This window comes from Corvus kubaryi, unplaced genomic scaffold, assembly GCF_017639235.1.
Source record: "Corvus kubaryi isolate FWS band 111438036 unplaced genomic scaffold, C.kubaryi_AGA036_p1.0 37260, whole genome shotgun sequence".
NCBI lineage: Eukaryota > Metazoa > Chordata > Aves > Passeriformes > Corvidae > Corvus > Corvus kubaryi.
In genome coordinates, this window is record NW_024581077.1 from 6,181,493 (window position 1) to 6,209,465 (window position 27,973).

A 27,973-nucleotide genomic window follows, 5' to 3' on the forward strand; every position below is an offset into this window, starting at 1 on the left:
AAGTGGGATTTAGGATGTATGGAATTTCTTTCTTACAGTGAAAAATGCTTAGGAGAAATAGTATTTTTCCCTTATTTCCAAATGCTAAGCATAGTGTCACCAACTGTGGTGACAGAAAACATCTGTGAGTGAAGTGCATTGGAAGGACCAATGTCTAAGTTGTGAGGCACTGGATCAGAGTTAGTACTAAAGACAAATCTTTAATGTGCTTCTATAAAGTGAAATGGTTTTTGTGGAATTTTCTGGCTTCTGTTCTAAGGATGGTTTTGTCTGCTAGAATTTTGCTGACAGCCTGTCAAACTTTATTTATCTGTGAGCAATAGGAACGTAAAGGCATCAGTGCGCCCCTATCTGTTGTGCCACTGTGTCCCAGATCTTACCAGAAAGATTTAATTTAATTTTCTTGAGACTAAAGGATGACTTCACAAAGCAACAGTGTAAAATCGTCTGATGCACCATCTGGCATTGTAGATAGCATTTTGACAATAATTTGGTCTTTCAGGCAAGTTTTTATGGACAAGTTGAAAAAAAGAGAAGTCTAATTAAAGAAGAGGAGAAATGGAGACTGCTTTTCCTTGTAGAAGAAGAATCCATACAGACTTACGTAAGAGTAGTGAAGGAAACAAAACAAAACAAACAAATGAAAACAAGCCAAAAACCAGAGGTAATAGGTGGAATCTATTAATAATTTAATGGAAAGATGAGGTTCAGGCTATGAAAAATCGAATTTTGCTCAGCTGCGGAAAACACTCTGAACTAGCAGGCCTGGACTGATGGAATAAATCTCTTCTATTAACATGAGAGATAATTTTATGTAAATGTATTTGGAGACCTTCTAGCAGAGCTGAGCATCTTAGCAGTACCACTTAACATCTTTGTAGGGTAATTGCATTTAGACCAAGGTCAACTGAAGGAAATAGCTGACTAAATTAGCATTAACCAGGTTCCTGGGGGGCTTGGGGCCTTGTAGACACTCGATCTTGACTCCAGAAAGGACGTGTTGACACTAGAGAAGCCAGCTGCTTCCAGTGTGCTGTGTGTGAACTGTTTTATTCAAGTGGGGCAAATTTTATCACCCAGGAAAGGAGAAGATTTGAGTCTCATCAGGGACAGTCTGGGCTTGAGTTTTCCTCCAGTTTCCATCCCCACCTCTTTTAAAGGGATTCAGATCCATGCATCTTGCTCCAGTTTCTTTTTATTGCTGTGGTTTGGGAATGATGTCCCCTTAGCAGTAACATCTTTCCTTATAACATGGAAATAAAGCAATGGTTATAGTCCTCGGGAGGATGGGGGATGCAGCTGGGCTTGCTGACAAGCTGCTTCTCTGAGAAGAGACAGCCTCCGAGTCCATGAGCACGTAGGTGTGCTAGCAGAGTTGGATGAGTGCTGGGGAGCATTGGCCAGGATGGGAACTGAGTCTCTTTCCCAAGGTGGGGCATCAAAGCTGCATTTCTACAGCTTCCAAGGTGAGAGGAAGCTCTTTGTTTGCCCACATTGTGCTGGTGCTTGTTGTAGAAATAGTTGTCAGTGATATATAACAGAGCAGATGCCTGTGGGTATAAAGCGCATCCACCATTTACTGAGCTGAGGGTCTGGGCCGATGTGCTTGCAGTGTTACTTAGAACTTTAAAACTGCTTGGACATGTGTTGTGTGTAGGGCAGCTGGAGAGACACCTGCAACGTGTATTTTTTCCTTTACTTGCTTAGAACTCTTGGAAGAAAAAAAAAAAAGAACAGGTGGAAGCGTTCTTCTTGGGTTCACAGAAATGTATGATCTTGTTCCTATTATTTGAAAACATTTGTAGTCACAGTGTTTACTTGAATATGCGATACAGAACACCGATTCCTTCGCACTCAGGTCTTAGTATTCATGAAACAGTTTGCAGTGATTCCTTGTCTTCCACAAAACGTGCAGCCCATTTTATGAAAAGCTGAGAGAAGGCAGTTTCAAACCCTTTCTCTGGTCTCTCTGAAGGATGGAAAAGAAGATGGGTCAGAGTGGAGCAGATCATTAAAAAATCTGGGAAGAGAAGGCCTAGGTTCTGCTCTTGGCTCAGAGATGTGCTCAGACACATTCACTTTACGCAACAATTGCACTGCAGATGGTGACGTGTTGACTTCGTTGGGGTTATTCCAAGCATTGACATTTTTCCAAGCATTGACATTTTTCCAAGCATATTCCATGGCATCATGATCCTTTCAAGTTATGCTCTACCTGTGTTTTAGAGAGTGATGTGCATAGTACTGTAATGGATTATTATTTTTCATTTTTTGTATATGGAAAGCTGAGTTAGAGCCCTTAACAGGAGAAGCAATAAAAGTATTAAGGATATTATACCCCCCATTAGCCCTATCCCTGAAAATGTTCAAGGCCAAGTGAATGGGGCTCTGAGTAAACCAGTCTAGTGGAAGGTGTCCCTGACCATGGCAGGCAGATTGGAACTAGATGATCTTTAATGTCCCTTCCAACCCAAACCATTCTAGGATTGTAGGATTATTAGCTACAAACTTACTCCAAGTCTTTTCCTACATGGCTCCTAAGAACTCCATGATGATACATCAGAGAAAACTCAGTGACATAAAAATCATTTCCAGTATCTAATTTTCCTGTGACCTATTCCAAAATTATATATGAATCTAGTCACATCTTAGATTGCAGGCACATTTTGGCATCGCTGTGGTGATTTTTGATAATATTGGAGCTCTCCATTTAGATCAGCAGGAATTTTGTTTAAGACTTCCTGGCAAGTGGTCTGTTTGCTGTACTGGGTAAGGTAAAAATTGTGCAGCCTCTATTAAATAGAAATTATGCTTTATCTCCTTGCATTATACGATCTCAGATTTTTAGGTGGAGTGTAAGAAGATAACTGGCTCTTTCCCTAATGATCTGTGTTTATGAAATCATCTTTACAAATGTTGCAGAAATTATCCTTTGCCTCAGTGAACCAGCAAAGCACCATTGCTCCGTTGAAGTGCAGCTGGGATGATTTACTCTAGCTGAGATCTGGTTCTGCACCTGGAGAAACATTGGCTTTCAATCTCTGCTCTCCAGCAGGACAGCAGTTAGGAAAATTATTCATTGGGTCACGTTAGCACACTGACACCACAATTTGCTGTTGCTGCTCAGAAAAATAGTTACCTTCAGCCAAAAATTGGGTTCAGACACTCTTGCAGACATGTGATGTTTTGTCTTTATGGGAAGCTCCTAAGGTAGCAATGTAGTAATGACTTAGAAGTCTGGAAACAGACTTTGGAATAAGAACCAAGAAAATTTGTCTTTGGCTTTACTGCAGGTTTTCTGACTGACCTTGGACAACTGAAAATCATTCTATGTTTTATTTCCTCTCTCTGTAAAATACTGATCTGGCTGTATTAATCAGTGTTTGTAAAGATCCTTGAAATCCTTAGATAAAAGAGCATATTACAGAGCACAGACTAGTTGAAATAGATGTAGCCTATAAAATGGTGCAATCTACCAAACTTGGGAAGAAAAAGAGGGGAAGAAAAAGCCCATCCTATTAGTGTGCTCAGCTCCCCAGGCAGATTGCAAGGAAGCTTTCTGAACCTGGCAAATTATCTGTCATGGTTTTCCCAAAGGGGAAAGAAATGAGCTGCCAAGCCTTGGTCAGGGTCTTCTGTGGCTTTTGTGCCTTAAATGTGTCCGTGCACTGCATGGTAATTTTCTGTTCTCTTTGATTTTAAAATGCACCTTGCTTTTAATTGGGGCGATACTGTTAAGACACTACTGGCTATTAAGAAAAGGTTCTTCACCCAGAGGGTGATTGGGCACTGGAACAGGCTTCTGAGGGAGTGTCATGGCACCAAGCCTGCCAGAGTTGCAGAAGTGTTTGGACAACACTCAGGAACATGGTGTGATTTTGGAGCTGTTTCGTGCAGGGCCAGGAGCTGGGCTCAATGATCCGTGTGAGTCCCTTCCAACTCAGGAGATTCTGTGACTCTGTAAAATTCCAATGTGATGTTGTGAATTCTACAGAAGTTTATACTTAATGAAGTATATGCTGCAGCAGTTGCTTTTATGTAGTAGGGTAGTCATAAATCTCACTTTGAGTATCAAAAGTTTTTACACAACACCTGAGAAAGCCTTCAAGGGTAGCATCCCACCATCAAAACACATGGCATGGCTCCAGCTTTACAGGATATAAAGGTATTGGCTTTCTAATGCATAGGAATTCCCAGCCACATGAACAGAGGAAAAAACTGCATTTGTCAAACAGACTTACTATTTCTTACCATTTTTCTTCTTCTTTGCAGACATGCATGTGTGATTCGAGGCCAGGTGATGACAGCAGATGGGACCCCTCTAGTTGGAGTGAACATCAGCTTTGTCAACAATCCTCTGTTTGGATACACAATCAGTAGACAAGATGGCAGGTAGGATGTCTGTATGGGATTTACAGTGTTCAAGAAGCAGTAACAGCATTATTGCCATGACCACTAAAGAGAAACTCCTTCCAGGAGCGTGTTTATTACTGATGCCTTTTTGAAGATGTTGATGCATTATTGTTGGTTGTTACGGGGCTACATCTGGCTGGTGACCAGTCACCAGTGCTGTTCCTCACTGTTCAATTCCAGGGCCAGTCTTGTTCACTGTATTTATCAGCAGCCTGGATGCAGGAGTTGAATGCACCATTAGCAAGTTTGCTGATGGTACCAAACTGGGAGGTGCTGTTGACTCTCCTAAGGGACAAGAGGGATCTAGATAGATCGGAGCATTGGGCTATGATGAATGAGATGAAATCTAAAAAGTCAAAATGCTGGATTTTCTGCACCTGGAACAGAGTAATACCAGGCACAAGTATAAACTGGTAGAGGAGTGGCTGGAGAACAGCCCTGCAGACAGGGATCTGGGGCTGTTGGCCAGCAGCAGCTGAACAGAAGCTGTTAGAGCAGTGTGTCTTGGCAGCCAAGAGGGCAAACCCCATCCTGGGGTGTGTCAAACACAGCACGACAAGCCAGTCAAAAAGGTGGTTGTCCTGCTGTATCCAGTGTTGGTGCAGCCTCACCCAGAACACCGTGTGCAGTTCTGGGCCCCACAATTTATGAAAGATCTTCAGGTCCCTTAATGTGTCCAGAGGAGGGAAAGAAAGTGGTGACGGGACTGGAAGGAATATCCTGTGAGGGGCGTCTGAGGACTCTGAGTTTCTCCAGTTTGGAGAAAAGGAGACTTGAGGGGTGACCTCATTTCTTCATACAGCTTCCTGAGGAGGGGGTGTGGAGAGAGAAGTGCTGAGTTCATCTCCCTGGTATCCACTGACAGGACTCGTGGGAATGGTTCAAAACTGCACCAGGGGAGGTTTAGACTGGACATGAAGAAACATTTCTTAACTGAGAGGGTGCTTAAACACTGCAACAGCCTTCCAGTTAAGGAACCTTTCCTGTCCAACCATCCAGAAGCCACGCTAGCAGTCACACTCACACCACCTGAGCTGGGACCAAGGCCCCGTCGCAGCTACACCCCACACTCACACAGTCACACCAGGGATCCTTACCCACTCAAACCCAGGTTTCCCATAGCAGAGTCCCAGATGTCCAGATCCCTAAAACTATTTTATCTTGGTGCAATAACTAAATAACAAAATAACAGCCCGAGCTGGTGCCTCCGAGAAGGGGCTCTGGACAAAGGAAACCCTGGGCTTTTACCCCATGACAGTCTACGCATGGGAAGGCCTGGAGTTATCGGCTCCTGTCATGTCTCCGTGTGGTCACTCAGCAGTTCCCTGCCTCTTGCCTCAGGATTTGGCTTGGCCTCCCGCCCCCCTCCAGACCTCAACCTGCAGCTCACATTGCACATGCACACCAAGCTTCCCGCACCAAATGTAACCTCAGCATTCCTGGAGAGGTTTGATGCCCCAAACCTGTCAGTGTTTAAGAGGCATTTGAACAATGCCCTTAATAACGTGGTTTGATTTGATCAGCCCTGAACTGGTAAGGCAGCTGGACTTGATGATCCTTTTACTTCCCTAACACATGAATAGCCTTTTCTATTCTATCCTATTCTATTCTATCCTATTCTATCCTATTCTATTCTATTCTATTCTTATTATTTATTAACTTTGTAATATCACCTAGAATCTTTAGCCAGCAATTTGGCAATGCATTGCCCATGTGTATTAAAAAAAAAGATGTCTCCTGCTCCCAACAGCTCTATTCTTGCTAGTTCATGTTGAAATGATTAGGAAGAAGTCATTAAGATTACTGTTGTGTTAGAGGCAAAATCTGAGCAATCATGCTCAACCAAAACAAAAGCATTGCAAATTGGGAATGTCTTTCATCTTATCTTTTGTTTGTCAGTGCTAATTGTCTCCCTTTCTTTTAAGAACAAAAACGCAACATAAGGGGTTCCAGCTGCATATGCTCTATGTATTGACTGCTAACCACTAGCACTTGGGAGAGGATTTACGCATTTTATCACCTCTCCAATCCACAACTTTCATTTGAGTTGGCCAGAGAAACATATAGAATTGTAATGAAAAAGAGGAACATGTGCTAGCAACGTGTGCTTGATGCTGTCCTGTTCACACTCAAGGGTGTTTGCACCTACTGTAACACTGATGGGGACTGGGAGGGTTTCCAAGTGATGCTCCAACTCTTCAATGACATGACAATAAAATGGGAGCTGATAAAGAGGCATTCCAGGAAAAGGACCCCGCTGGAGCTGGTGTCTTCTTATTGCCAGTAGCTTAGACATTACTGCAAAAAGGAAAAAAATTGAACAGTTGTGCATAAGAGTATCTCTGTCAACCTTGTTGAACCTACTTTGTGGGAAAGTGGGATCCAAACCACACTCTCATGATCAGCTTGCTGTGTATGGACTAGCACAAAATCTGTGTCCAGTAGAACACATAAATATGACTAAAAGATTCCTGGACGACAGTGCCTGTCATAACCTTTTTTTCTGTCTGTTTCCTTGTATATATACAACACTCAACTACTGTGTGTAATCTTCCATTTAGATTACAAGTACTTTGAGGAAAGAAACCATCTCTTTGCTTTGCAGTTGTGCTGTACCTAGCACAGAGGGGCTTTAGTGTAAACTGGACCTCTAGCCAGCAAACACATAAGCTAAGGGGACAGAGCATGGAGGTGACTGCTGCTATCCAAGCTCCAAACCTTTGTAATGTTCAAGCAGCTATTTCCTCCTAGTTCTTGGGTGGTGAAAGGCAGACCCCCCCTGCTATAAATCTACTTCTACTGGCAGTTCAAACTAGGGGTGCTCCTTCCATGCTATGTCCTTCCCAAGGTCCAGCTGAGCAGGGAACACAGGGCAGAAAGCAATGCACCCAGGGCATCAGTATGCTCCACCAGGCTTCATTGGACTCCTGGTTCCTTGGAGTGGCTGCCAGCCTCCAGAAGCTAAATTAGTTTCAAGGAGCTGAGGGCTGTAGTTTGCTGACTCAGCCCCCAGCAGATACCAACTCCAAGTGATAAAAATGACAGAGATCAGCTGTCTCAGAGCAAGGAATCTGTGTCCGAGTGGGATTCATCCTAAAGCTGTGATTTCTGTCAGCAGCTGGTGGGGGTCAGTGTAACCCCAGACTGTGTGGTATCAGCTCTTCTGATTTCACTTTCTTCACCTTCCTCTCAAGTCAATCTGCTTCTACAGAAGTCTGATGCACAAACAACATCAAACAAATTGTCCAGTTGCAGTAGTAAGCCTCCAGAATAATGACTATACCTTCCAACTTGGCTAAGGGATACATGCAAGTATTTTCTCAAATGACCAGGCAATAGGCCCATCAGTGCATCTGTGTACTCTGTAAGTCCTCTATGGACAAAAACTACTTGTCCATAAATGGACAAGTTACACAATACCAAAATCCATAGAACCACGGAATGGTTTGGGTTGGAAGTGACCTTAAAGATCTTCTAGTTCCGTGAGCAGGGATACCTCCCACTAGACCAGGTTGCTCAAAGTCCCATGAAATCTGTCCTTGAGTCCAGTGACTTCCTCAGTGGTCTGTAAATTATCTTGAACTATTTAAGACCATTCAAGCTAAAATTTGTCAGGGCAGCAAATGTTGTCAGACATCCCTAATTCCTAATCCCAGCCTCACTGCTGATTTAGAGGGTACCATTACATGCATCTCTTGACCATCCCAGGCCAGCAAACCAAGCCTGTGAAAGGGAGTTAACATTTACTTTCCTTCCTTACTGATTGTTACAGTATTTATTTAATACTATTTGTAGAGCAGTTTCAAAATCATGTAAAGGATTCATGCTATTCCTGTTTCTATTACCTTTTTATGGGTTTGAGTAATTTTCTTTAATAGAGCATGACATCTCATCAGCTTTTGTACAGTACAGTTTTCATGTGATTGAGTCAACTCTGTTTATAGAAATTGATGCTCTTAGGCAAGAAGCGCATTCTGACCTACAGTAGCAGGTTGCATGCATTCCCAGTCCAGAGCAGTGCACAGTCACACAGGGTCATCTCTCCCATCTTCAGTGTCATTCTGGTTTGGAGAATAAATGGGAGCACACATGCAAGCAGTTACCTTGTTCCAGGGGTCATGAGATAACTGCATAAAACTCAGCGGGTTTATTATTTGGCATATTCACCATAGGAATATCTATTCTTCAAAATGTGCACTGAGTTGCCTTAAATTGATTTAACAAATCAGTTTACTGATAGCACTGAAATAACTGGGGTTTTAAAGTAAGGGAATTTCAAGATAAAATTGCATCAGTTTAGCTACATTGGCTCCTAAGCTGATTTTGTTGCTCCAGGTTTGGGGGTTTGGGGGTTTCTTTTTGGCATGATCAAGTTTCCAAATGAGTAAGTAAAATTTCAGTTTTAGAATTACAGTGAACTAAATTTTTCACCCCTGTAAAGGGGGTGCACTTTATTCCAGGTCTCTCCTATTACATTGCTGAAATACAGCCTGAAATAGTGAAACCGAGGTCCTCTTTAAGACACATTACTTAGACTGATGTGTTCTTAGCCTAATTACTGCAACAGAGACTTTGTTTATATAACAAGGCATGAATATAAAATGACAGCTCTCAAACTACTCTGTTGTATGCATTTCTCTGTAAAGCAAAGTTAACAGACAGTTCAAAGTATCAGTACTGGATTATAAACCACATTTTTAAATAAAGTTTTAAATTTGATTAACGTGGTAGCTTAGAGAGACTGCAAGCCCTCAGTATCCCTGGGTTGTAGGAACAGTGTTAATAAAACAGCAAGAAAGTCTCCAGACTTTTTCCACGTCACAGTCAGCAGCTTTGGCATGGTTTTCTCAGAAATACCAAATACTTGAACTTCCAGAGAAAAGAGATGAGAAAGGGTTACACTTTCCTGTGGGGTTTTTATTTTTTGAGCCTGCTTTGGATGAATAGATAATTTCATCCTTTGGCTTGTCTCTCCAGAGCCTTTAAAGAAAAACAACAGTATGACTATATAGCAAGTATGATTTTTACAGAGTGATAAAAAATACATCAGAGATCAGCAGCAAAACCAGAAATAAAATTATCTCATTCCTTCAATCCCAAGACAGTTTTCCTTTTGTTAAATTTAATTTCACTGAGGGAAACTGGGAGGAAGGTGTTTTCAGTTTGGGTTTTTCTGTTTGATTTTGGGTTTACCTTTGGTTCAGTTCATCAAGGTAACTTGAAAGCTGCACCCTGGGCCTCTGGGAAAGCCAGCTCATGAGCAACACCGCTTGCTAAAAAATACTGCATGGTTCTGTTTTCACAGCTGCTGGAGCCTGATGTGGAGATGGTGCTTTCCTTTCTGCATCCTGTTTTGGGGATGCAGGAGAGGCCAGGATGTTTACCCCCAGCAGATTCCCATCCCTGATCCAGGCTCAGTGAAGCCAAAGGGATGAGATGGAGGTTTGCAAATAAAACCTCTTCCAACTTGCCTAAAAACTTGTTGAGCATCATTTGTAATGTTTATTTCTTTCCTCCTGGTGGCCCATTCAGTGCCCAGATCCATGCAGAGCAAGCCTCTCCCTCCCAGCTGAAGGACTTGCCAAATGCTAATTGACTGTTAAAAACATTCACATCAGAGTACAAACGTTGTGCAGCTTTGCTGGCAGGGACCAGCAAGTTACTCCTCAGGCTGCTGCAGGCCAAGCTCCATAGGTCTGGGAACATGATGCCCCAACTCGAGTGGTAGAATAAACATGGCTTTGGCTTTTTGAAGTGCTTTCTGCTTCCTGCCATGGACTCAATTCAACATTCTTTAACGAATAACCACCTTTTCATAATTATATTTGCTAAATGGCACTTCAGTACATCAGCCATGAAATAAAAAAGGTTCCCCCAAAAAATTGCTTGACAAAGACTTTTTTTTAGGAATAGTTCATACCCATTGTTGCTCCTCTGTGATTTTTCCACCCGATCTGAAAGCCTCACAATTAATTTTAAAAAATACTTTTAAATACCTTTTTTCACCTTCTTTCTTACCATGTATTTACAAGGTGCATCAGGTTTGGCTTCAGGCAATCAAGAGCGTTTCAGATCCCAGTTCTCTTGCAGAGAAGCACTTAAACTCACAGCTCTTTAAGCACATGAGCAGCTCTGCTGAAGCCAGTGAGCCTGATCATGTGCATAAACTCTGAGTAAGAGTGTCATACAGCAGCACCAAGCATGAAAGTGAGAAGCAGGGATGAGAAAACTTTCTGTGCCTGAAGCACATGTTTGGCATTGCAACCAAAGAGATAGTGAGAAAAACACAAAGGAGCAAAAAGTCTTCAATTTCTGTTGAAATCCCTTCCTTTCTTACTTAACACCTGTTTTTTGGGTCTATACATAGTAGATATATCCCATGGTACTTGATAAAATCTCCATCTGTGACAAGACGTGAAGTTTAAATACAAAAGTAAGAAAAACACCAGAACCTTATCCCAACATCTTTACATCCAGAGGAGGAATATTTTCCTTATCAAGGTAACATTTTTTCACACAGCTCTGGAAGGCTGTCTGTTATCCAACACTAACACATGCAGAAAAGCCACTTGGCTGGAGGTAGCTTAGGGTGAAGTCAGAGACCACAGGCAGTGATTCATCTGCCCTGCTCTAAATGCTTAAGAGTCAAAAAAGATGATGTGCTTGTGTGCTGTGGCACGCAGACAGCCTGCACTGTATGTATTTCTACTAGACTAAGCTCAGTCCCTGACTGGGCTTTCCAAGTTCCCTGGGTTGCATTAGGCATTAGTCAGGTTAGCAGAGATGCCAAGACAATTCATATGGGGATGTGTCAGAGAAACTGCTTTCCAAGTAGTTTATTTCATCGTGTGAATTGATCCAATCTGTGCGTTTGTTTGTATAATAAATACTTTTTTAAAAAAAGGAAATTTAGTATGCATGGCCAAAATATGTTGGTGCTAGAAAAGCACCAACAAAGATAAACATGTTTCAAAAAAGGGATGTGTGCAATTTCAATATACATGAGGACATGCAAAGAAGCTGAGCTTGGACTCCTGCCTCCAACACTTGCTGTTACTCAGGTAAAGCCTATTTGGGCTGCAGATTTTAGGTTCGTAAAATGAGACTGATGATATTTCTTGCAGTTATTTTTCTGAGGTCCTTGCTAGGGAGTTGTTACCAACAGATGGGGTAGTGTGTGCACTAATTTTGTATTCCATCTCTTAAAACAGCTTTGATCTTGTTACCATTGGTGGAATCTCCATTATCCTGCACTTTGAGCGGGCTCCCTTCATCACCCAGGAGCACACGCTGTGGTTGCCGTGGGATCGCTTCTTTGTGATGGAAACCATAGTCATGAGGCACGAAGAGAATGAGATCCCAAGCTGTGACCTCAGTAACTTCGCCCGGCCCAACCCTGTGGTCTCCCCATCTCCTCTGACAGCTTTTGCAACTTCCTGCTCAGAGAAAGGTCCTATTGTTCCTGAGATCCAGGTATGAACCATCATAGCTGAGGGACAATAACTCACAGAATCATATAATGGTTTGAGTTGGAAAGGACCTTAAAGTTCAGTTCCAACCCCCCCTGCCATAGGCAGGGACACCTTCCATTAGACTGGGTTGATCAGAGCCCCATCCAACCTGACATTGAATTGGGATTGGGACATCCACAATTTCTCTGGGCAACCTCTGCCAGTGCCTGATCACCCCCATCTCCTTTCTGTGCTTCTGTTGACAGCTTTGAGCAGCACAAGTGCAACTGTTCCCCTGCTTTCCTAACAAGAAGCATTCCCCATTTCTTACACCATTTTTCAGACATTTGCCAGGAGCACTCACTCCCAGGCACTCACTTTACCAGATTTCTTTTCCGTTATCCCTGAGGGATGGAGGCAAAGCACTTGTGACTGACAGCACATGAGCTGGGACCCTTGTGTTACTCACAAGCCCTTGGTCAGCCCTTTGGCATTCAACATGCCCAGCACCAGGCTGGTGCACTTCCTCTGCTCTAACGCCTGTCTTCTGTTCAGGAGAAAATTCCACCCACTGGGCGCTACAAACCTTGGCGGTGGAGTGATGGAGTGAACTTTCTCTACACAGCTGCTGAGACATGCAGTCAGCCAGCAGATGGCTGAGAAGGGGCCAGCCTGCAGAACACCTCAGTTTTATTGCATTTCATGACATTTGGAATAGATGAGGAGAGCAAGAGGATTACCTTTAGTTTCTTATCCCCATTACCCTTTTTTTTGAGGAAGTGTGAGTCAGATAAAGAAGTTTAACAATCTGCTGTGGCTTCAGAGTATTTTGTCAAATGGAAAGTTCTGTTTTAAACTGAATAATCCAAAGAACCAAATTATCAATTTTCCTTAAAAATACTCATTCTGTTGAAACAGAGGGATGTAACAGCATTCAACCTTTGCTGTCCCGGACATGCTGTTCCCTGGATTTTAGATGCCAGCATTCATCATGTCCTGAGTATTGCTTTTAGTGACAATAATCTGCCAAGGTGGAAATAATAACAAGTATAGAGACAAATTGTGTGCTTCCGGCATGACTCCACTGAGGTTGGGGTACCATTAATGAGGAAAGAAGTAACTTTACACCTTCTAATTTTAATAAACCAGGTGCTAAACCCTACAACAAATAAAGCTAGTGGTCTCTTTACCTTTCCCTCTGGACCAAGTCTTATGATCCTTTCTCACACTAATTTCCAATTACAGTCACCATGTGTCCCAGTATAATTACTAATTAAGTCCCATATCTTGTAAAGTCCATCATGTTATAAATGCTCAGAATCTTGGTTTCCACATCTTTTTATTAAACCAACAAACACCATGAAAGGTGATGGGCAGTGCTGCCTGTGAAAGAAGCAAATATCTGAATATCTGTGCAAATAGCACAACTATGATCATAACCTCAGTCATTATTTGGTATCACAAACACCTTTCACTAGACCAGGCTGCTCAGAACCCTATCCAGCCTGACTTTGAATGTTTCCAGGGATGGGGCATCTGCCATTTCTCTGGGCAACCTGTGTCAGCGTTTTACCACCCTAATCACAGATAGGTAGTGCCATTTGAAATGTCCTGATGATATCCTGCTTAGCCTCCAACTGCCAATCCAGAATGATCCCCCTATCAGTGTCCTGCATTATATCTTCTGAATCCTTGTGAACAGCAGATCACTTGGGCATCCCAAATCACACTTGACACCTGTAGTTACAGAATCTAGTACCTAAGAAGGATTCATTTTGAGATTATGACGCCTAAATAAGAGGTTCACATGCAGTTGTCTGGATGTGTGTCAAGTGTCCAAGCTCCCATTAAAGCTGACTGAAATCTAATCAGTACCATCAGTGGAGCCTACACATCACTTACGGTGACCCCCCTGAAGCTTTCTGGTTCTCACTGACGGTATCAGTTAGATTCCACTGACTAAAATTGATGTTTATGTGCCTACCTCACATGAGCACATTTATAAGTTGACATCTGGATTTAGATCCCTTAAGCAGGAATTGAATCCCACTCTTGAGTTTACAAGGCAACACCAACCTTCTATAAGAGTCTGTCTGTATCTGCTGTTAGCTGTAGGAAGACCTAAAAGAGCAGTTCAGAGGATACACCCAACTTAGGTTTCTAAGTTGAGATAAGATGAATCCCATACACAATGAAGACAGTTCTTTTCCTGTGTGCCATATGTTTGAGCTAAAACCTGTAAATCAATATTCCACCTCAAATATTGATAGCTGAAGGTTAACAGAGTTTGTGGTGCAGGAGTTTACAAGAGAATCTGATTTGTGGCAGAGTCCTGACTGTACTTCAGTTCAGAAATGGACTACTTTTCATTTCTATACTGGATGTACATACAATAAAAAAATAACCTAGCTGTCACTTCCTGCAGCTGCATTTTGTAATACACAGTTCTCAGTAGGGAAATGTTAAATATAAAAGGTGTGAGCACATAGCTGGGAGGAGGTGACAAGCAGATAGCAGGGCTGGGAGAGAGATTTTGACAAGTGGGTAGGTAAGAACCTCATGAGCTCGAACAAATAAATGCAGTGCTCTCTACCTGGATGCGTTCAAAAAACCCAGTAGTGCATTTTTAGTATTTGATTCAGGTGCCTGTAGACAGATTTGGGGCCATTCAGAATGCCCTGTAGTATCCCTTCAGGCCTCCAGCTTCAGAAAGGTCAGCTTCAGATGTCAGAAAGGTCCATGTCAGAGTTGTCATGCCTTTGCAGAAGTTTTGAATACCACAGAACATCTCAAAAGCACTAGATGTCTATGTTAAGGCCCCTGAATCAGACTCTAAATGGTTTTCCTTCTTAAAATTCCCTCTGAGCATCTTACAAGAAAAAAAGACATTGACTGTTCCTTGCCTGTCTGCTGGCAGAGTGAAGAGTAGCTGTAAGAGACATGTGTAACCCAGCACACAGAAACAAGATTTCCTACCTTGTCTCATGCAAAAAGTAGAAAAATTGCTGCTAGGACAAGAACAGATCAACACCACAGAGCCAAGGGAATATGGCAGTGAAAATTGCTACACTGTGTAAATCCCCAGTAAGCTCTTCTGCCTGCCCAGCCTCATGGCTGGACCTCTTAAAAAGAGCCCATAATATTGGTTAGTCTGGGATAAACTCTAAAGGTCTTTCACAAGGTCTGCGGTCACAGTATATGAATGTGTCTGGGCCAAACAGTAATTATCAAATAAAAATAAGGGCACAATTCAGCTCTTGTTACTTTTAGCACATTTAGATTATTTTAAAGCTTGTCTTCCCCCTTTTGTCCCACTGATACCCTACTGATTTATACACCCCGCTATCAGTGCTGTGTTTTGTTGCTAGTTTTTCTCCACTTACAAACTACAAATATATTTTGAATCATCTGAGTTACTATTTGAACCCTCTCTTCAAGCAGACATCTTTAAACACAGCCCCTTGTGCTGCTCAGTGCCTTGGCAGCATTCGGCTGACCTTTTCTTTGGAATGGTAGACAGCAGCAATAGATCATGAGAGAGAGAAATAATTACTTTTGACAGGGATCTGAGGCAGACTTTCCAAATAGTATCTCCATGACAATTATTTTTGCCTGCATTTATCCTAATGGGGTTACATACAAAGACAGATTTGATACAAGGGACCACCTTTACTGCAGTTTGGCTCAGCTCTCTCTGGTGGAGCCTAGTCCCCGTCCAGCTTGTTGCTGATCTCATAAAATATATTTTTTAAATCCTGGGTTTTCCCAGTTCTGTCATATTTCAGCCTCCTAAGAACTGAGCTATGTAAATTAAGAAGACTACATTAGAGAAGGTAAATATCTATGAGCACAGTGGAATGGGGCTTTAACTGCTGGATGTGTCCGTTTTCAGGTGCTGCAACACTCAGAGCCTTTTAGTTATCACTTGAAAAAGTGTTGGGCCTTGGATAACATCTCACAAGAAGTGTTTTTGGGGGGCAGATTAAAGATTTGTCATTTTTGATAACACTAAGCAGAAAACCTGGAAGAGTTGAGCAGCTCACTATGTCAGGGAAGTTTGCTGCTCCCACATAGAAGGAGCTGGGTATAGGAGTGACATAACTTGGAATGCACAAGGATCATAAAATCCTAGAATCTCCTGAGTGGCAAGGGACCCACAAGGATCACTGAGTCCAACTCGGGGCCCTGCACAGGACACCCCAAGAATCCCACTGTGATAGATGTGATCCCTTCCTGATGGGTGGATCTCTTGACCCACCTGCCTTCAAGCTTCCCCGCCCTTAATATTCAGAAAGATGATTATTGCTAGGGAAGTATTTTCCATGCTCATTTAGGGTCCAGCACACTGAAGAACTTCAGAAGTGGCACAGGAGTGAACTGTGCCATCTGTGACCTTTTAACACATCCCATTAGCAGACCAAGCTTTCCAGCTCACTGATAAGCTTCTACCTTCATTTTTCAATCTTCGCCAGAGGTTGCTGATTTGTGTTCAAAGTGTCCAAGTTGGGTGCTTTCCTACGAGTGAAGTTTTCTTGAAAGTGACAATTTTTTTCTCTGAAGATATTTTTATCAGCGTTTTGCGTGGAAAGATCAGCATGGTGTCAGGGATATACTTTGTATCACTTTCCAGAAACTTTCCAAGCATTTCTCCAGAAAAAAAAAAAAAAGGAAGAAAAAAGAAATTTTAAGATCTGGTTATACTTTAGCAGGTAAATTAGCTGAAAATCCCATCTTTATTGAGACTTCTCTGGTCTCAAAGCAGAACAAGGGCAGAAAAAGCTTTGCCTGATGTTTTTTCAGTCTTCTCTTAAATTTTGTACCATAATGGGTACCTGTGAGATAACTGTCCCAGTCAGTCAGAAATACCCACACTCTGGAGAAGAAAATTAAGCAACTCACTTAGAATACAGAGGAGTTTGGAAAAGAAAGAGAAGGAAGAATTCAAGGGAAGGGAAAGGAGTTGCAGGCTGTAGGTGAGGCCAAGAGCTTTATCACTTAAGTAAGAAGGAAAGGAATTCTAAGCAAGTACCAGAATAAGTAGGAACAAACATGAGGTCAGAAAATAAGAGTGAGAACACAGATAGAAAAAAAGGCTAGAGGTAGATGGTAGATCAGGTAGAGAGGGTCAGAAGTGAGGTAGGAGAGGAGCACTTTTAAAGAAGGAGACATGGATAAGTCAGAGGAGAGAGGGTGGAATGGAAGCAGGATTCACTAATCTCTTGGAGACACTTGCGTGTTATGATCAGGATCAGGAAACATCCTTAAGGCCAAGCAGGGCATGATATTTTTCTGGGAAAAGGAAGCCAGGAGACAAAAATTAGAGGCTTCTAAAACCTATGATGATAAAAGACAGAAAATGGAAGCTAAATTGATGGGCTGTAATTATCTGAGATCCCAGGCTCTTTTCTCCATGCATCCTGGAACTCCTTTTAGGAGTGAGACCCTTTGTAAACCCTGACTTAAAGTGGTACTTTGTTCTTCTGTTCTTGCATGTAACAGAGGTGGAGAAAGCGGGAGGCATTCCTTGGCTTCCAGAAATAACCCTATAAGTTACATATATCATTTCATACTTGATGCCTACTAGGTGCCTTTTTAGACATGTCTGCCAGAGCTTTTATACAGGTGTGTTTGATAAATTACAGCTTCACTGCCTTTTCCTGTCTGCTCGCTGCTGATTTAACACCTCATGGATTGCTTTTCCACAGGCTCTACAAGAGGAGATTAATGTTTCCGGCAGTAAAATAAAAGTGAGTTACCTGAGCAGTCGCACAGCTGGCTACAAATCAGTGCTGCGGATCAGCATGACCCACCCCACCATCCCCTTCAACCTCATGAAAGTCCACCTCATGGTGGCCGTCGAGGGACGCCTCTTCAGAAAGTGGTTTGCAGCAGCTCCAGACCTGTCCTACTATTTCATCTGGGACAAGACAGATGTCTACAGCCAGAAGGTGTATGGGCTCTCAGAAGCCTTCGGTAAGTGACCTCAGGGTTCGTGTCTCCTTTTAGAAGCAGCTAAGTGGCAGTGACAGACCTTGTCCTAGGTCAGTGTGGTCTCACTGCAGACACGTGAAATGGTCCCTGCAGATCCGCTGCAGCACACGTTCCCCAGCAGATGAGTCACAGAATGGTTTGTGTTGAAAGGGACCTTAAAGACCATTTAGTTCCAATGTCCGGTCATGGGCAGGGATGCCATCCATTAGATTAGGTTGGCCAGAGCCCCATCCAACCTGGCCTTGGACACTTTCAAAGGCAGAGTACGAATACTTACCTGTTCTCTGGCTCATGGCCCAGCATGCACATCCTGAGCTGCTCCCATCATATTCATACAGAAGGAATTAACTGGGACTAGAAGTGTTTGGCTGCCTCTCACCTATAGCCAAAAACTGTCAAGACTGCTTTGAAAGGAATCCCTGGGACTGAGCCCTGATTGCCGCTGCTCCTTGTGCCTGACCTTCAGGATTGGTCTAATTTTAGTTTCCACTTCGTTTCCTGTTTGAGAATGCCATCCCATACTGGGTGTTTAGTGAGCAGAGGTAATGCAGTTCTGCAGTGATTGCTTCCCATCTGTCAACACCCAGTGGACATTCAGTTACAGGTCTTCAGCTGAGTTTAGACTAGACTTCTCAGGCTGCCAGGAAATTATATCAGCAAAATAGGGGAGAGATCCCAAATTAGCAAATACAGCTCCTCTTGACAGAAGGATGGTTCACTGATGCCTCATAGCTCACTTGAAGATAAGTCTCTTTAGAGGAGTTGCAGGATGCCTGGTTTTCCAGGAGGAAGAATAGGTGCCTTCGTTCTCTCACTCAGGCTCAGCTGCCTTGAGCAGGCTGGGTGATACAGCCTGCTGAGCCTTACCCAACTCGGAGTCTACATGGAGAAACGTGTCCTGGTAGCATATCCTGAAGTACTCTGCTTGCATGCTCTTGAAGATGCTAGATCAGCAGTGGGTCCTGGAGTGCTCCATGAAACAACTTGAGTACCCAAGCAGGTCTGAGCACATCAGCATTCATGCCTTCAATGATTCCCACCTCCAGAACAGTGAAAAATACTGACCTTTCATATCCTAACTTACATCTTCCTCTGATTCAATCTGATTCTGCAAAAGGCTATGTTTGATGGGGTATCCTGAGTTCTCTCGGTGCTCAGCACTCTTCAAAGAGGCTGGGAAACTTGTAATATCAGACTTTTTTCTTTCTATCTAGTAAAAAAAAAAAGATCTATGTAATTGCTTTTCATTTGTGTGGAACTTGCAGTTCTGCTCTGCTTCAGCTGTAAAGATTAGAAGAAAAGCAGACCAATGAAAATGGTCCTGCTTCTGCTTCTTCTGAGAAAATGGTAAAGTAGTCATTATTCTGTCAAAAACATGATTTTCCTTCTGCTGACATAATTTTAAGCAGCTCCAGTGTGTTCAGTGGAGTTACTCCTGAAAGGTTCTGATTAGACATCACAGCAAGCAAACGTTTGACATTAGCAATGACCACAAGTCAGCCTGGCTGAGACTGCTGCCTCTGAGGGGCTCGCTGCCCCGTGCATGAATTGTGCAAGTCTTTACCTTCCAAGAAAGGTCATGATCAAGATCAAGTTCCTGGCATGCACTCTTTGATCAAAGAAAGTAGGTAGGAGTAAAATTCTCCCGTTTGAGAGTCCAGCAATAGTTTACACTCTCAAATCATAGAATATCCTGAGTTGGAAGGGACTCCCAGAGATCAAGTCCCAATCTCAATATCCATTGTTTTAAAATGTGTCATTAAAAAAGTGTCTTTTAAATTTTTAGCACATTTGCCCAACACCTACAATGGCATTGACCTTTTTAAATGCAGAATAGACTTTCAAGAGAAAAAATATTAGGACTGTGTATTATGATGATTTTCAATTAAATTAGCAGTTTTCTGTAGAAATGCTCTTACCCCTGTTCGATTGAGACTCTGTGTGTGCTGGCACTGCATTTCTGGGTTACTAACATAAGGAGTCTTTTGTTTCTCTCTTGTTCACAGTTTCAGTAGGTTATGAGTATGAATCCTGTCCAGACTTAATCCTGTGGGAGAAGAGGACAGCTGTTCTTCAGGGTTACGAAATCGATGCTTCCAAACTTGGAGGATGGTCCCTGGACAAACACCATGCCCTCAACATACAAAGTGGTAGGTTGTCTGTGACACATAACAGGAATAATACAGCACTGCAAGTTGGTCCTTATGACTACGAATTCAAGAAAAGGAAAGGAAAGAAACCTGACCAACACATGTTCTCTCTCGTGTATTTTACTAACAAATTATTTCTAGCAACCTACATTTAGAATCAAGTTAGTGTACAAAATGTAAAAGAAGCTGGCCATCATGAAGTAGTTGAATGTCAGCCTGTCTAACTTTGTAGTGTCGTAAAAGAAGGGCATTAACAAGGAAAATATTCCTAAAATAACAAAGGGGAGCCTATTCAGATTGGAACTGTCACTAAGCATAAATCCACCCAGAGGCATCCTCCAATGTGCCAAGTGTACTTGCAAAACAAGAGGCTGCATGGGTCCTAAGGGAGAATGGAAAGTTCCAGAGTCCTTGAAGACAGCTGAGGACTGCAGCAGGGAGGCTTAAAAGCTGATCAGAACATGTTCAAAGGTGGAAGCATTGTGTCCCTCTGGATAACAGTGGTATGGGAGCAAACATCTCATTCAGCCCACATCACTGCCGAGATCACTACACTTAGAGGGAAAATAGGCAGAGCTCCTCTAAAACTTTGCAGATGAAACATTTCTCTAGCGAATATCCCATGGTCTTCCTGCCCCTTACTTTTCCATGAGCTATGTAATTTCTTTTTTTTTTACCTGGTAGACTGCCAATTACAGGGCAAGAAGGAACAGACAGGGCAGGTAAAAATTCATGAGGTGCTGAGAAGTGTATTTCATTCAAAGGTAAAGACAGTCTTGTTCTCCCTACATATTTTCCTTCTGCAGGATATGTAATGGGTCTAAAAAAAATTCAGAAAAGAGGCTCCTCATTTGAAACTATCGGAAAACAGTACTGTGAAAGATAATAAACCTCCTTGCTACTTAACAGATTCCCCAGCTGACATTCAGCATTGCCAGTTTGTGCTACCTTTGGTCTCAGTTTCCCTGTCTCTCTTTAATTTCCTTGATACTGTTTTCTCTCTCTAGGAATCTTGCATAAAGGAAATGGGGAAAACCAGTTCATTTCCCAGCAGCCGCCTGTAATTGGGAGCATTATGGGCAATGGCCGCAGACGTAGCATTTCTTGTCCAAGCTGCAATGGTCTGGCAGATGGGAACAAACTCCTGGCTCCTGTTGCCCTAACCTGTGGGTCTGATGGAAGTCTTTATGTTGGAGATTTCAACTACATCCGAAGGATCTTCCCCTCTGGCAATGTCACCAACATACTGGAGCTGAGGTACTCTGTGTGAATGTGGCCGTTTAGAATAATGCTCTTAAGTTCTGCAGAAATCCTACGTACCCAAAAGAAAAATGAGCAGAACTCTTTAAAAAAAGCAAACAACACAGCAAAACAGAGAAAAAGCTGTCTGGATCTGCCTCTTCTGCAACTCTGCTGACTTTGATTTACACCAGAGAAACACAGGCCTAGCAAGTTCTTCCAGAACTGAATCACATGCCAAAAATATTGACACATTTCTGTGCTGCTAAATCAAGCTGTGCTGATGTCTGCCTTTTCCTGTAGTCAGAAACCAGTGGGAATGCTGAAAATTAACAAGCAGCCTCTGAGATAACCAATACTTGGAAAGACACAGCACTGATGATGATATGTAGAGGTTAATCAGGACTGATAATCACTCATAGTTTAGACAGGATGATCACTCTAGGCAGTCATAGACTGGGGTTTTCTAGTTGTTTTTTGGGGGACAACTGTATCAGCCCCTTTCAGTTCCCAACTGAACAGCAGTGTCAGGCTGAACATGCAGATGGAGCATCTGGAAGTAAGTGGAGAGTTTCCTTTTAACCCCAAAAAGCAAAGGAAAAAAAATATACCAGTAGAAATAATGAGGAAGGGGTAGGAACATCCATTAAAAACAATGAAGCAGCAGGAAAAGTATGATTTGTCCCAGGTTCTGAGAAAATGGAATAAATTGTGACTGAACCAAATTTCAAATTGACCTCACTGGGGATATTTTTTCTATCTAAAATTTCTGCAGCAAATACAAGTATCCACTTCAAAGCAGTGGGGCCTGGTTCTGGGCTTTGCATGGCCAGACAAGCCTCACTCCAGGAAAGTCAGATAGAGTTAAGGGAGTATTCCTGAATGAGTCTTCTGTGCTTGACAGGCCTGAACTCAGGTCCTGAGAAGTCAGTGTGAGGATAACCTGGTATGAAAGGTTCAATATTGCCATTTACCTCTCAAGATCTGGCCTGAAAGTGAGAATCTTGCCGAAAGTAAGACCCTCCCTCCTCAGATTTAATATTCCCTGCTGCTGAGGACAAACATAATACTGCATTTCTGCAAGGACTGCAGCCAAATTTGTGCAAGATCCCCTTAGTCCCTCATGCACAAACATGCCGTAGTCATTAGACCTTGCCAAAGGTCTTCTTTGGCACTCAGAACCGTCATTGTAGATCATGGTGTATGGGACAAAAAATCCAGCCAGCCACCAGAAGGCCGGCACTTACAGAATAGCTGCCTTGGTATGTGCACCTCAGAGGGCTGGGGCACCTTTTAAGTAACGCAGCAAGAGCCTCATGTTTGCTACTCAGTTTCACGATACATGAGACCATAATATCGCTCGTGTTTGTAAGGTGGGAAGCTGGGATAAACCTTCAGACCTGGTCCTCGTTAGAGTGTAATATCCTTCCAGTACCAGAAAGTTATTTTAATGACCAAAGGTGAGATTTCCAGAAGAGCCTAGGTGAGCCCAAATCCCATTGCAACGGAGTAGAATTAATATCTCATTCCCAGAAGTACAATTTTGAAAACTCAATTCCTGTTTCATTGTCAGTGGAAATACCAGACCCATCAGAGTTTTTGTGAAGTATTTCCTCATTGGGGAAGAGAAAATTGGAAGCCTTGACAGAGTAGCCTTGCTGGCTGTTGTGTAGAGCCACAGAGTTAAATTTACTTCAGAGTTAAATCTGCTGCAACGATTGCTGCTTCATCTGTGCAAACACTCAGGTTACTGGATCTAATAAACATTTCTTCACTCTGGTGTGCTATAAAGTAAGTGGGTTCAGATGTCAGCTGGCTAAAAGCTGTGGGGGAAAGCCATTGCTTTTGGACTAAATGGAGTTTGCTTGTGTCTTCTCAAATCAGCATCTCCTTTGAGATTAACACCCTCACTATTTGGCTTCGAGGTTTGTTTGCAGGGGTGGCTTTGGAGTGCAGTGTTCTGGAAAGCAAATGCATTGTGGGTTGCAGAGAGCTGCAGCTGGGTGTGTAACTTAGACCTGTGAAAAATGTCCAGCTCAGCATAATTTCAGTCCTTTGGGCTGGAGTTCACGAGGTTACAGCAATGAACTGCCACCCATAACCGTGCAACTCTTAAGTCACCTTTGTAAATCACAAGGTGTTGCTTTGACTGAGGGTGAAAAAAACTGTAAAGATATCTGCATCTACATCTATTTAGCTCCGTGCTGCACTGAGTGATAAAGTCTGATGGTCCTATCTCTTGTGTGAGTGAATAACTCCAAGCAGGTGAGATCGCACTTCCTTTGTGATATGCAGCAGTACATAAGTGAGCTCACTGCCAAGTAATATAAAATACATCAGTGTCATTCCAGCTAAGTCTTTATTTATTATTGCATTGTATGATACAGTTACTGTCAAGTTTTCAATCTGCTAATAATGCATCGAACTGAGCTGCTAACACCTCATTCTTTCTTCTATTCCCTGCTTTCCTGTCTTCTGTCAGAAATAAAGATTTCAGACATAGGTAAGCCAACCAGTGGAGAATTCTTATGCTGCTCCCTGTCTTGTTGCATGTTGTTACACAGTGAGCCACAAGTGCCATTTCCAGATGATTCAATAGCAAATGAAGCTGGCGTGATTAAAACTGGCGTAGGCAATCAGTCATCAGAACCGGGAGCCATTAATCACAATGTGAGCCATGCAAGCTTCTGCATGAGCTGTTATAGCTGGAGACAGGGGAGGTACAGGCAGGAGAAGCAGGGTAATAGCAGGAGAAGGGGGGAAGGAAAATGGGTGGGAATTTACCAAGAAAGTAGAGTGGGAACAGCAACAGAATACAGATCACTGGAACAACTAGGATGGAAAAATAATTCTCCACAGTGAAAAGCCTTCCTTTTGAGTTTGGGGGATTTAACAGGCTTAATGAAGATCCGTATGTCCCCCAGCATCACCCACCCAGGGAAGTTAGGTTTTGTAACTTTTTTCAGTCTGAGCTTTCATAGAGAGCTTTGACACTTGAAAGTCTGTCAAGCTCAGATAGGAGGTAGTGCAACTCAGAACCTTAGCCAGGAAATGCAATAAAAGAGTAATGACAAGAAAACAAGATGAAAGAGAGACTCCTAAATTGGAGCTTTGTCACTAAGAATATTTGTCACTTGGGTTCACTGGAGTTTCAGTGGGTTTGATCCAATCAGTTGTATTCCAGAAGGTGTCAACATCCTGTCTCTGCCTGTGTTAGCAAGGACTTCTCTGACTGACAAGTTTCCCAGCCTTCTCCCTGGTTGCTTTTCTAAATCAGAAGCTTAGACTGTGTGGAGTTGGGAATTTTGTGTGTGCGTGTTTGGTTTTCTTTTGCATTTGGGATTGGGGATTTTTCTTGCTACATGCTTTTCATTACTACTTCTTTGACTTCGTAGAGGCTATGCTAAACCAGAAATGTTCCTTTTATCTGCATGCCTGGAAATGAAATGGAGTAGAAACTGATTTTTTATCCTATTGCCAGAACAATAATGAAGGGCTGACCTTCACAGTATAATGGACTGGCCCAAAGCATCTATTAGCAGGGCTGAGAGGTTGGTACCCAAGACCTTTTCAGTGATTGTCCTCATCAGGCTGAGTTCCAGCTCCCTAGCTCCTCTTTCGCATCATTTGAAGGCTATAGAAAATTTCATTTCTCTTTGGAACAGCCAGGTTGTATCCTTAATGCCCAAGAAATACACAGCCACTAAAGTGCATCTGCTTTGACAGGGAAGGGCAGCAGCTGGATACCTGTTATGAGAAGAGGTTTTGTGTATGAAAGCAGTAACTGAAGGAAGATCTATGGACTGGCCACAAATGCTGCAGATGCCACCAGAGCCTTACAAAGTTGGCAGGGCTTCGGCCTTTAGGCAGTTCCTAAAAACTAAGAAATTAAGTGAAAGAAATCTGAGACATGCCTGCTTCAGTGCAGCCCAAAGGGTATCAGGGAGGGGGGAAGCAAGTGAGGAGCTCCAGATCAAATACTCCCATCTGTGACTACATTGAGGGAGTCACCCATCCGTTAGTGCCTGTTCTGTGACATTTGCTTTAATGCTTCTGGCTAGGAAGCCTCTTTGCTCCTGACCCTCAGGGAAATGAGTGGGTGTAGTCTCAGCTAAAGCTCCAGTGCTTTGAAGGTCCTAAGCTTGACCCCAGTGACCAGCAACAGTTCAGAGGGTGTGATCCACAGGACTGAATCTTAGTGGTTTGGAGAAGCTGAAATCCGTATGCTAAAGCTGCCTCATTTCAGGGGAAAGGATTCCTCCCCAACATGTTGCCTTTGGTGAGCTTGATCTCCAGAGGTTCTGGGGCTACCCACTAAGAGGCTCGGCTTTACAGCTCTGTGTATGTAGCCAGGGTCTCACTCTGCAACAGCCTAAAAAGGGATGTTAGCTAAGCCAAAAAGCATCACCAAATCATGATGCCTTCTCTTCAGGAACATGGAGGGCAGTGAGGCATTTCTGTCTTGCAAATATACAAAATGTGGCCACACTTAAATTTATTCTTACTTTCTTGTTTTCATTCATACTGTAGAGAAAAGTCTACAATTAGTGGCAAAGAGAGGTATCTCAGCAAACAGCCCTAGGATCAGATGAAAAGTCCTTTGCCATCTCTGGCCTGGATTATGGCATTGTTATAAAGTTTTATTGTGCAGCGTGTCACACTAGAAGGGCTTTGGGCATGACACACAAACTGCAAACATTAAAAGGCCAAGTGTAAATTCAGCCCACTGCACTGTGTAGCCTCCATAGGTATTAATCTATTGAGTGTCACCCAGGGAAAAAAGACCAGTGCCTCACACAAGCTACAATTAGATCCTCTGGTTCTGAGCTTCAGGGTGCTTAGCATGGAGCCATGGAAACACAGCCCCACTGAACAAAAACTTCCTGTCTGCAGGAATTTGGTAGTCCTTTAGTCATCACCAAATGTATGTGGCCTGCAGGGCTCAGAGGGGAAGTGGGTAGCTGGCCCAGAAAGAAGAGGTGAATTTGTGTCCTTAAACAGAGACATCAGTTCCAAAGAACCCCAGGGGTTTATCCAGATCAGTGGTTGTGGGTAACTAATTTTGGTGGTATGACTGCTCCTGTCTGTTGACCACAGTTGGAGCCAGAGCTGTACATTTACCAGTAACAGAACTTGTCCTTTGAGGAGGTGGTACATGCCCTTGCATTTGAGAGACAAAGATACAGTTCATCTTGCAAGATAAATGTTAAAAATAGTCAGACCAGTCCTACCCCAAAAGGTGATATTTCTCTCCACTGCCTGTAAGGCAGCCAGCTCTGATGTGAGCATCCACTTTGTAACCATCTAAAGCTTGGTGATATGAATACCTTGGCATTTTACAGAAGCCAATAAAAAGGTGCAGTCTGCTGTGCTGATGTTTTATAGGGACCCTGCTGAAAACAAGGACCATCTCCCTTTTCTCATCTCTATTCCTTAGAGACTGGCTTCGCACTCTGGAGCAGGAGGTTCCTTCCTAGGACTCCTCCAAAACATGGGCTCTGGGCCCAAAGGGATAATACCAGCCTGTGTTCAAAGCCTGTGCATATATCATAGTACAACTGAAGCAATCCACAACCCAAGCATCATACCTCTGCCAGCTCACCCAACTTTTTATCCCATTTCTCCCTATGCCTGTGTGTAAAGAATCAAGTAAAGCACAAACACTTTAAAATGGAGTTTGAACCCATTAACACAACTGCAGAGCTCCAAAATTGGTACTGGCACTATCCTGCCCAAACAAGGAGAATGGTAAAAGGAAGGGGAGAAGGCAGATGTGTGGAAGAGACTGTACGCAACTCCAAACAAGCGGGATCACTGTGGACTTGGAAGATTTCCCTGTGCTTTCCCAGCACATCATTGTGTCACAAGCATACAAGGAAGCAGTATCACCTCCATTTCACTTTGGCTTGCAGAGCCATGAAACTGTTCTCACCCCCCGTGACTACACCATCATGCCCACTAATACCCATCAAAGTGTCAGTTCTTGGCTAGGGACCAGCCCATCCCATCACTGCAACTTCAGGGTTATTGCTTCAGGAGGTGTAAAATAGCAATGCAATGCTCAGGTTTTCTTCTAAAAAATTGTAAGAGCTCAGGGAACACTCTGGGAAATCAGCTCTTCCTCCACAGTCGTTTTCTAGTGTCAGTGTCAATATGGGGGATAAATATTCTAAGACTTCAAATAATATAGCTGATTAAGTCTTTTGAATAGTAAAAAGTCCTGTCTTTTGTTTTGGACCGTTACTTAACTGAGAAATGAGAGAGGATAAAAGGGGGGAAAAAGTCTTCCCTGCTTCACCCCAGGCAGATTTATTTCAATTGCTGTTCAGCCCAGTCCAATTTACCACTTGGATTTGCCTATTGATTGTGGCTTTAAATAAAAAGTGAAGCCCCAATGTTCCTGGCTCCACTGCTCATGCTCTATCACAGATAAAGGGAAGCAGTTTGGGAGATTTTACGTGACCACCGTAAGTTTATTTAAGCATCTTTCACTCTGAAGGATCTCAAAGTGTGGGGAAAAAGCTCCAGTGTATAACACTGTGCAATTTGTGCTAGGGCAGAGCATGATACCATCTCCCTGTAATGTTGAAAACAGTTGGCAGAGGCCAGGGGGGTAGATTCTAGCTTGACCATTTTTAACAGATTGTTTCAGCATCTATTCTATACAAGAGCTGGGAATAGAAAATTGTTTTAAGAGCTCTCTTTTTTACAGAAGATTGTAATCAATAA

General features: G+C 42.9%; 1 protein-coding gene across 12 annotated transcripts in view; it reads left to right on the forward strand.

Annotated features, from left to right (window-relative positions):
* Positions 1 to 27,973, forward strand: part of TENM4 (teneurin transmembrane protein 4) — a 928,417-nt gene that overhangs the window by 838,078 nt on the left and 62,366 nt on the right. For 9 of the 12 annotated variants that reach the window (XM_042024146.1, XM_042024143.1, XM_042024149.1 and 6 more), the window contains 6 exons: positions 4,273 to 4,392; positions 11,625 to 11,886; positions 17,570 to 17,837; positions 19,862 to 20,005; positions 21,013 to 21,262; positions 23,727 to 23,747. In XM_042024146.1, coding sequence (XP_041880080.1) covers positions 4,273 to 4,392; positions 11,625 to 11,886; positions 17,570 to 17,837; positions 19,862 to 20,005; positions 21,013 to 21,262; positions 23,727 to 23,747 — 1,065 coding nt within the window. The remainder of the gene's footprint in view (positions 1 to 4,272; positions 4,393 to 11,624; positions 11,887 to 17,569; positions 17,838 to 19,861; positions 20,006 to 21,012; positions 21,263 to 23,726; positions 23,748 to 27,973) is intronic. The other 3 variants (XM_042024148.1, XM_042024150.1, XM_042024156.1) reach the window with 1 other exon arrangement.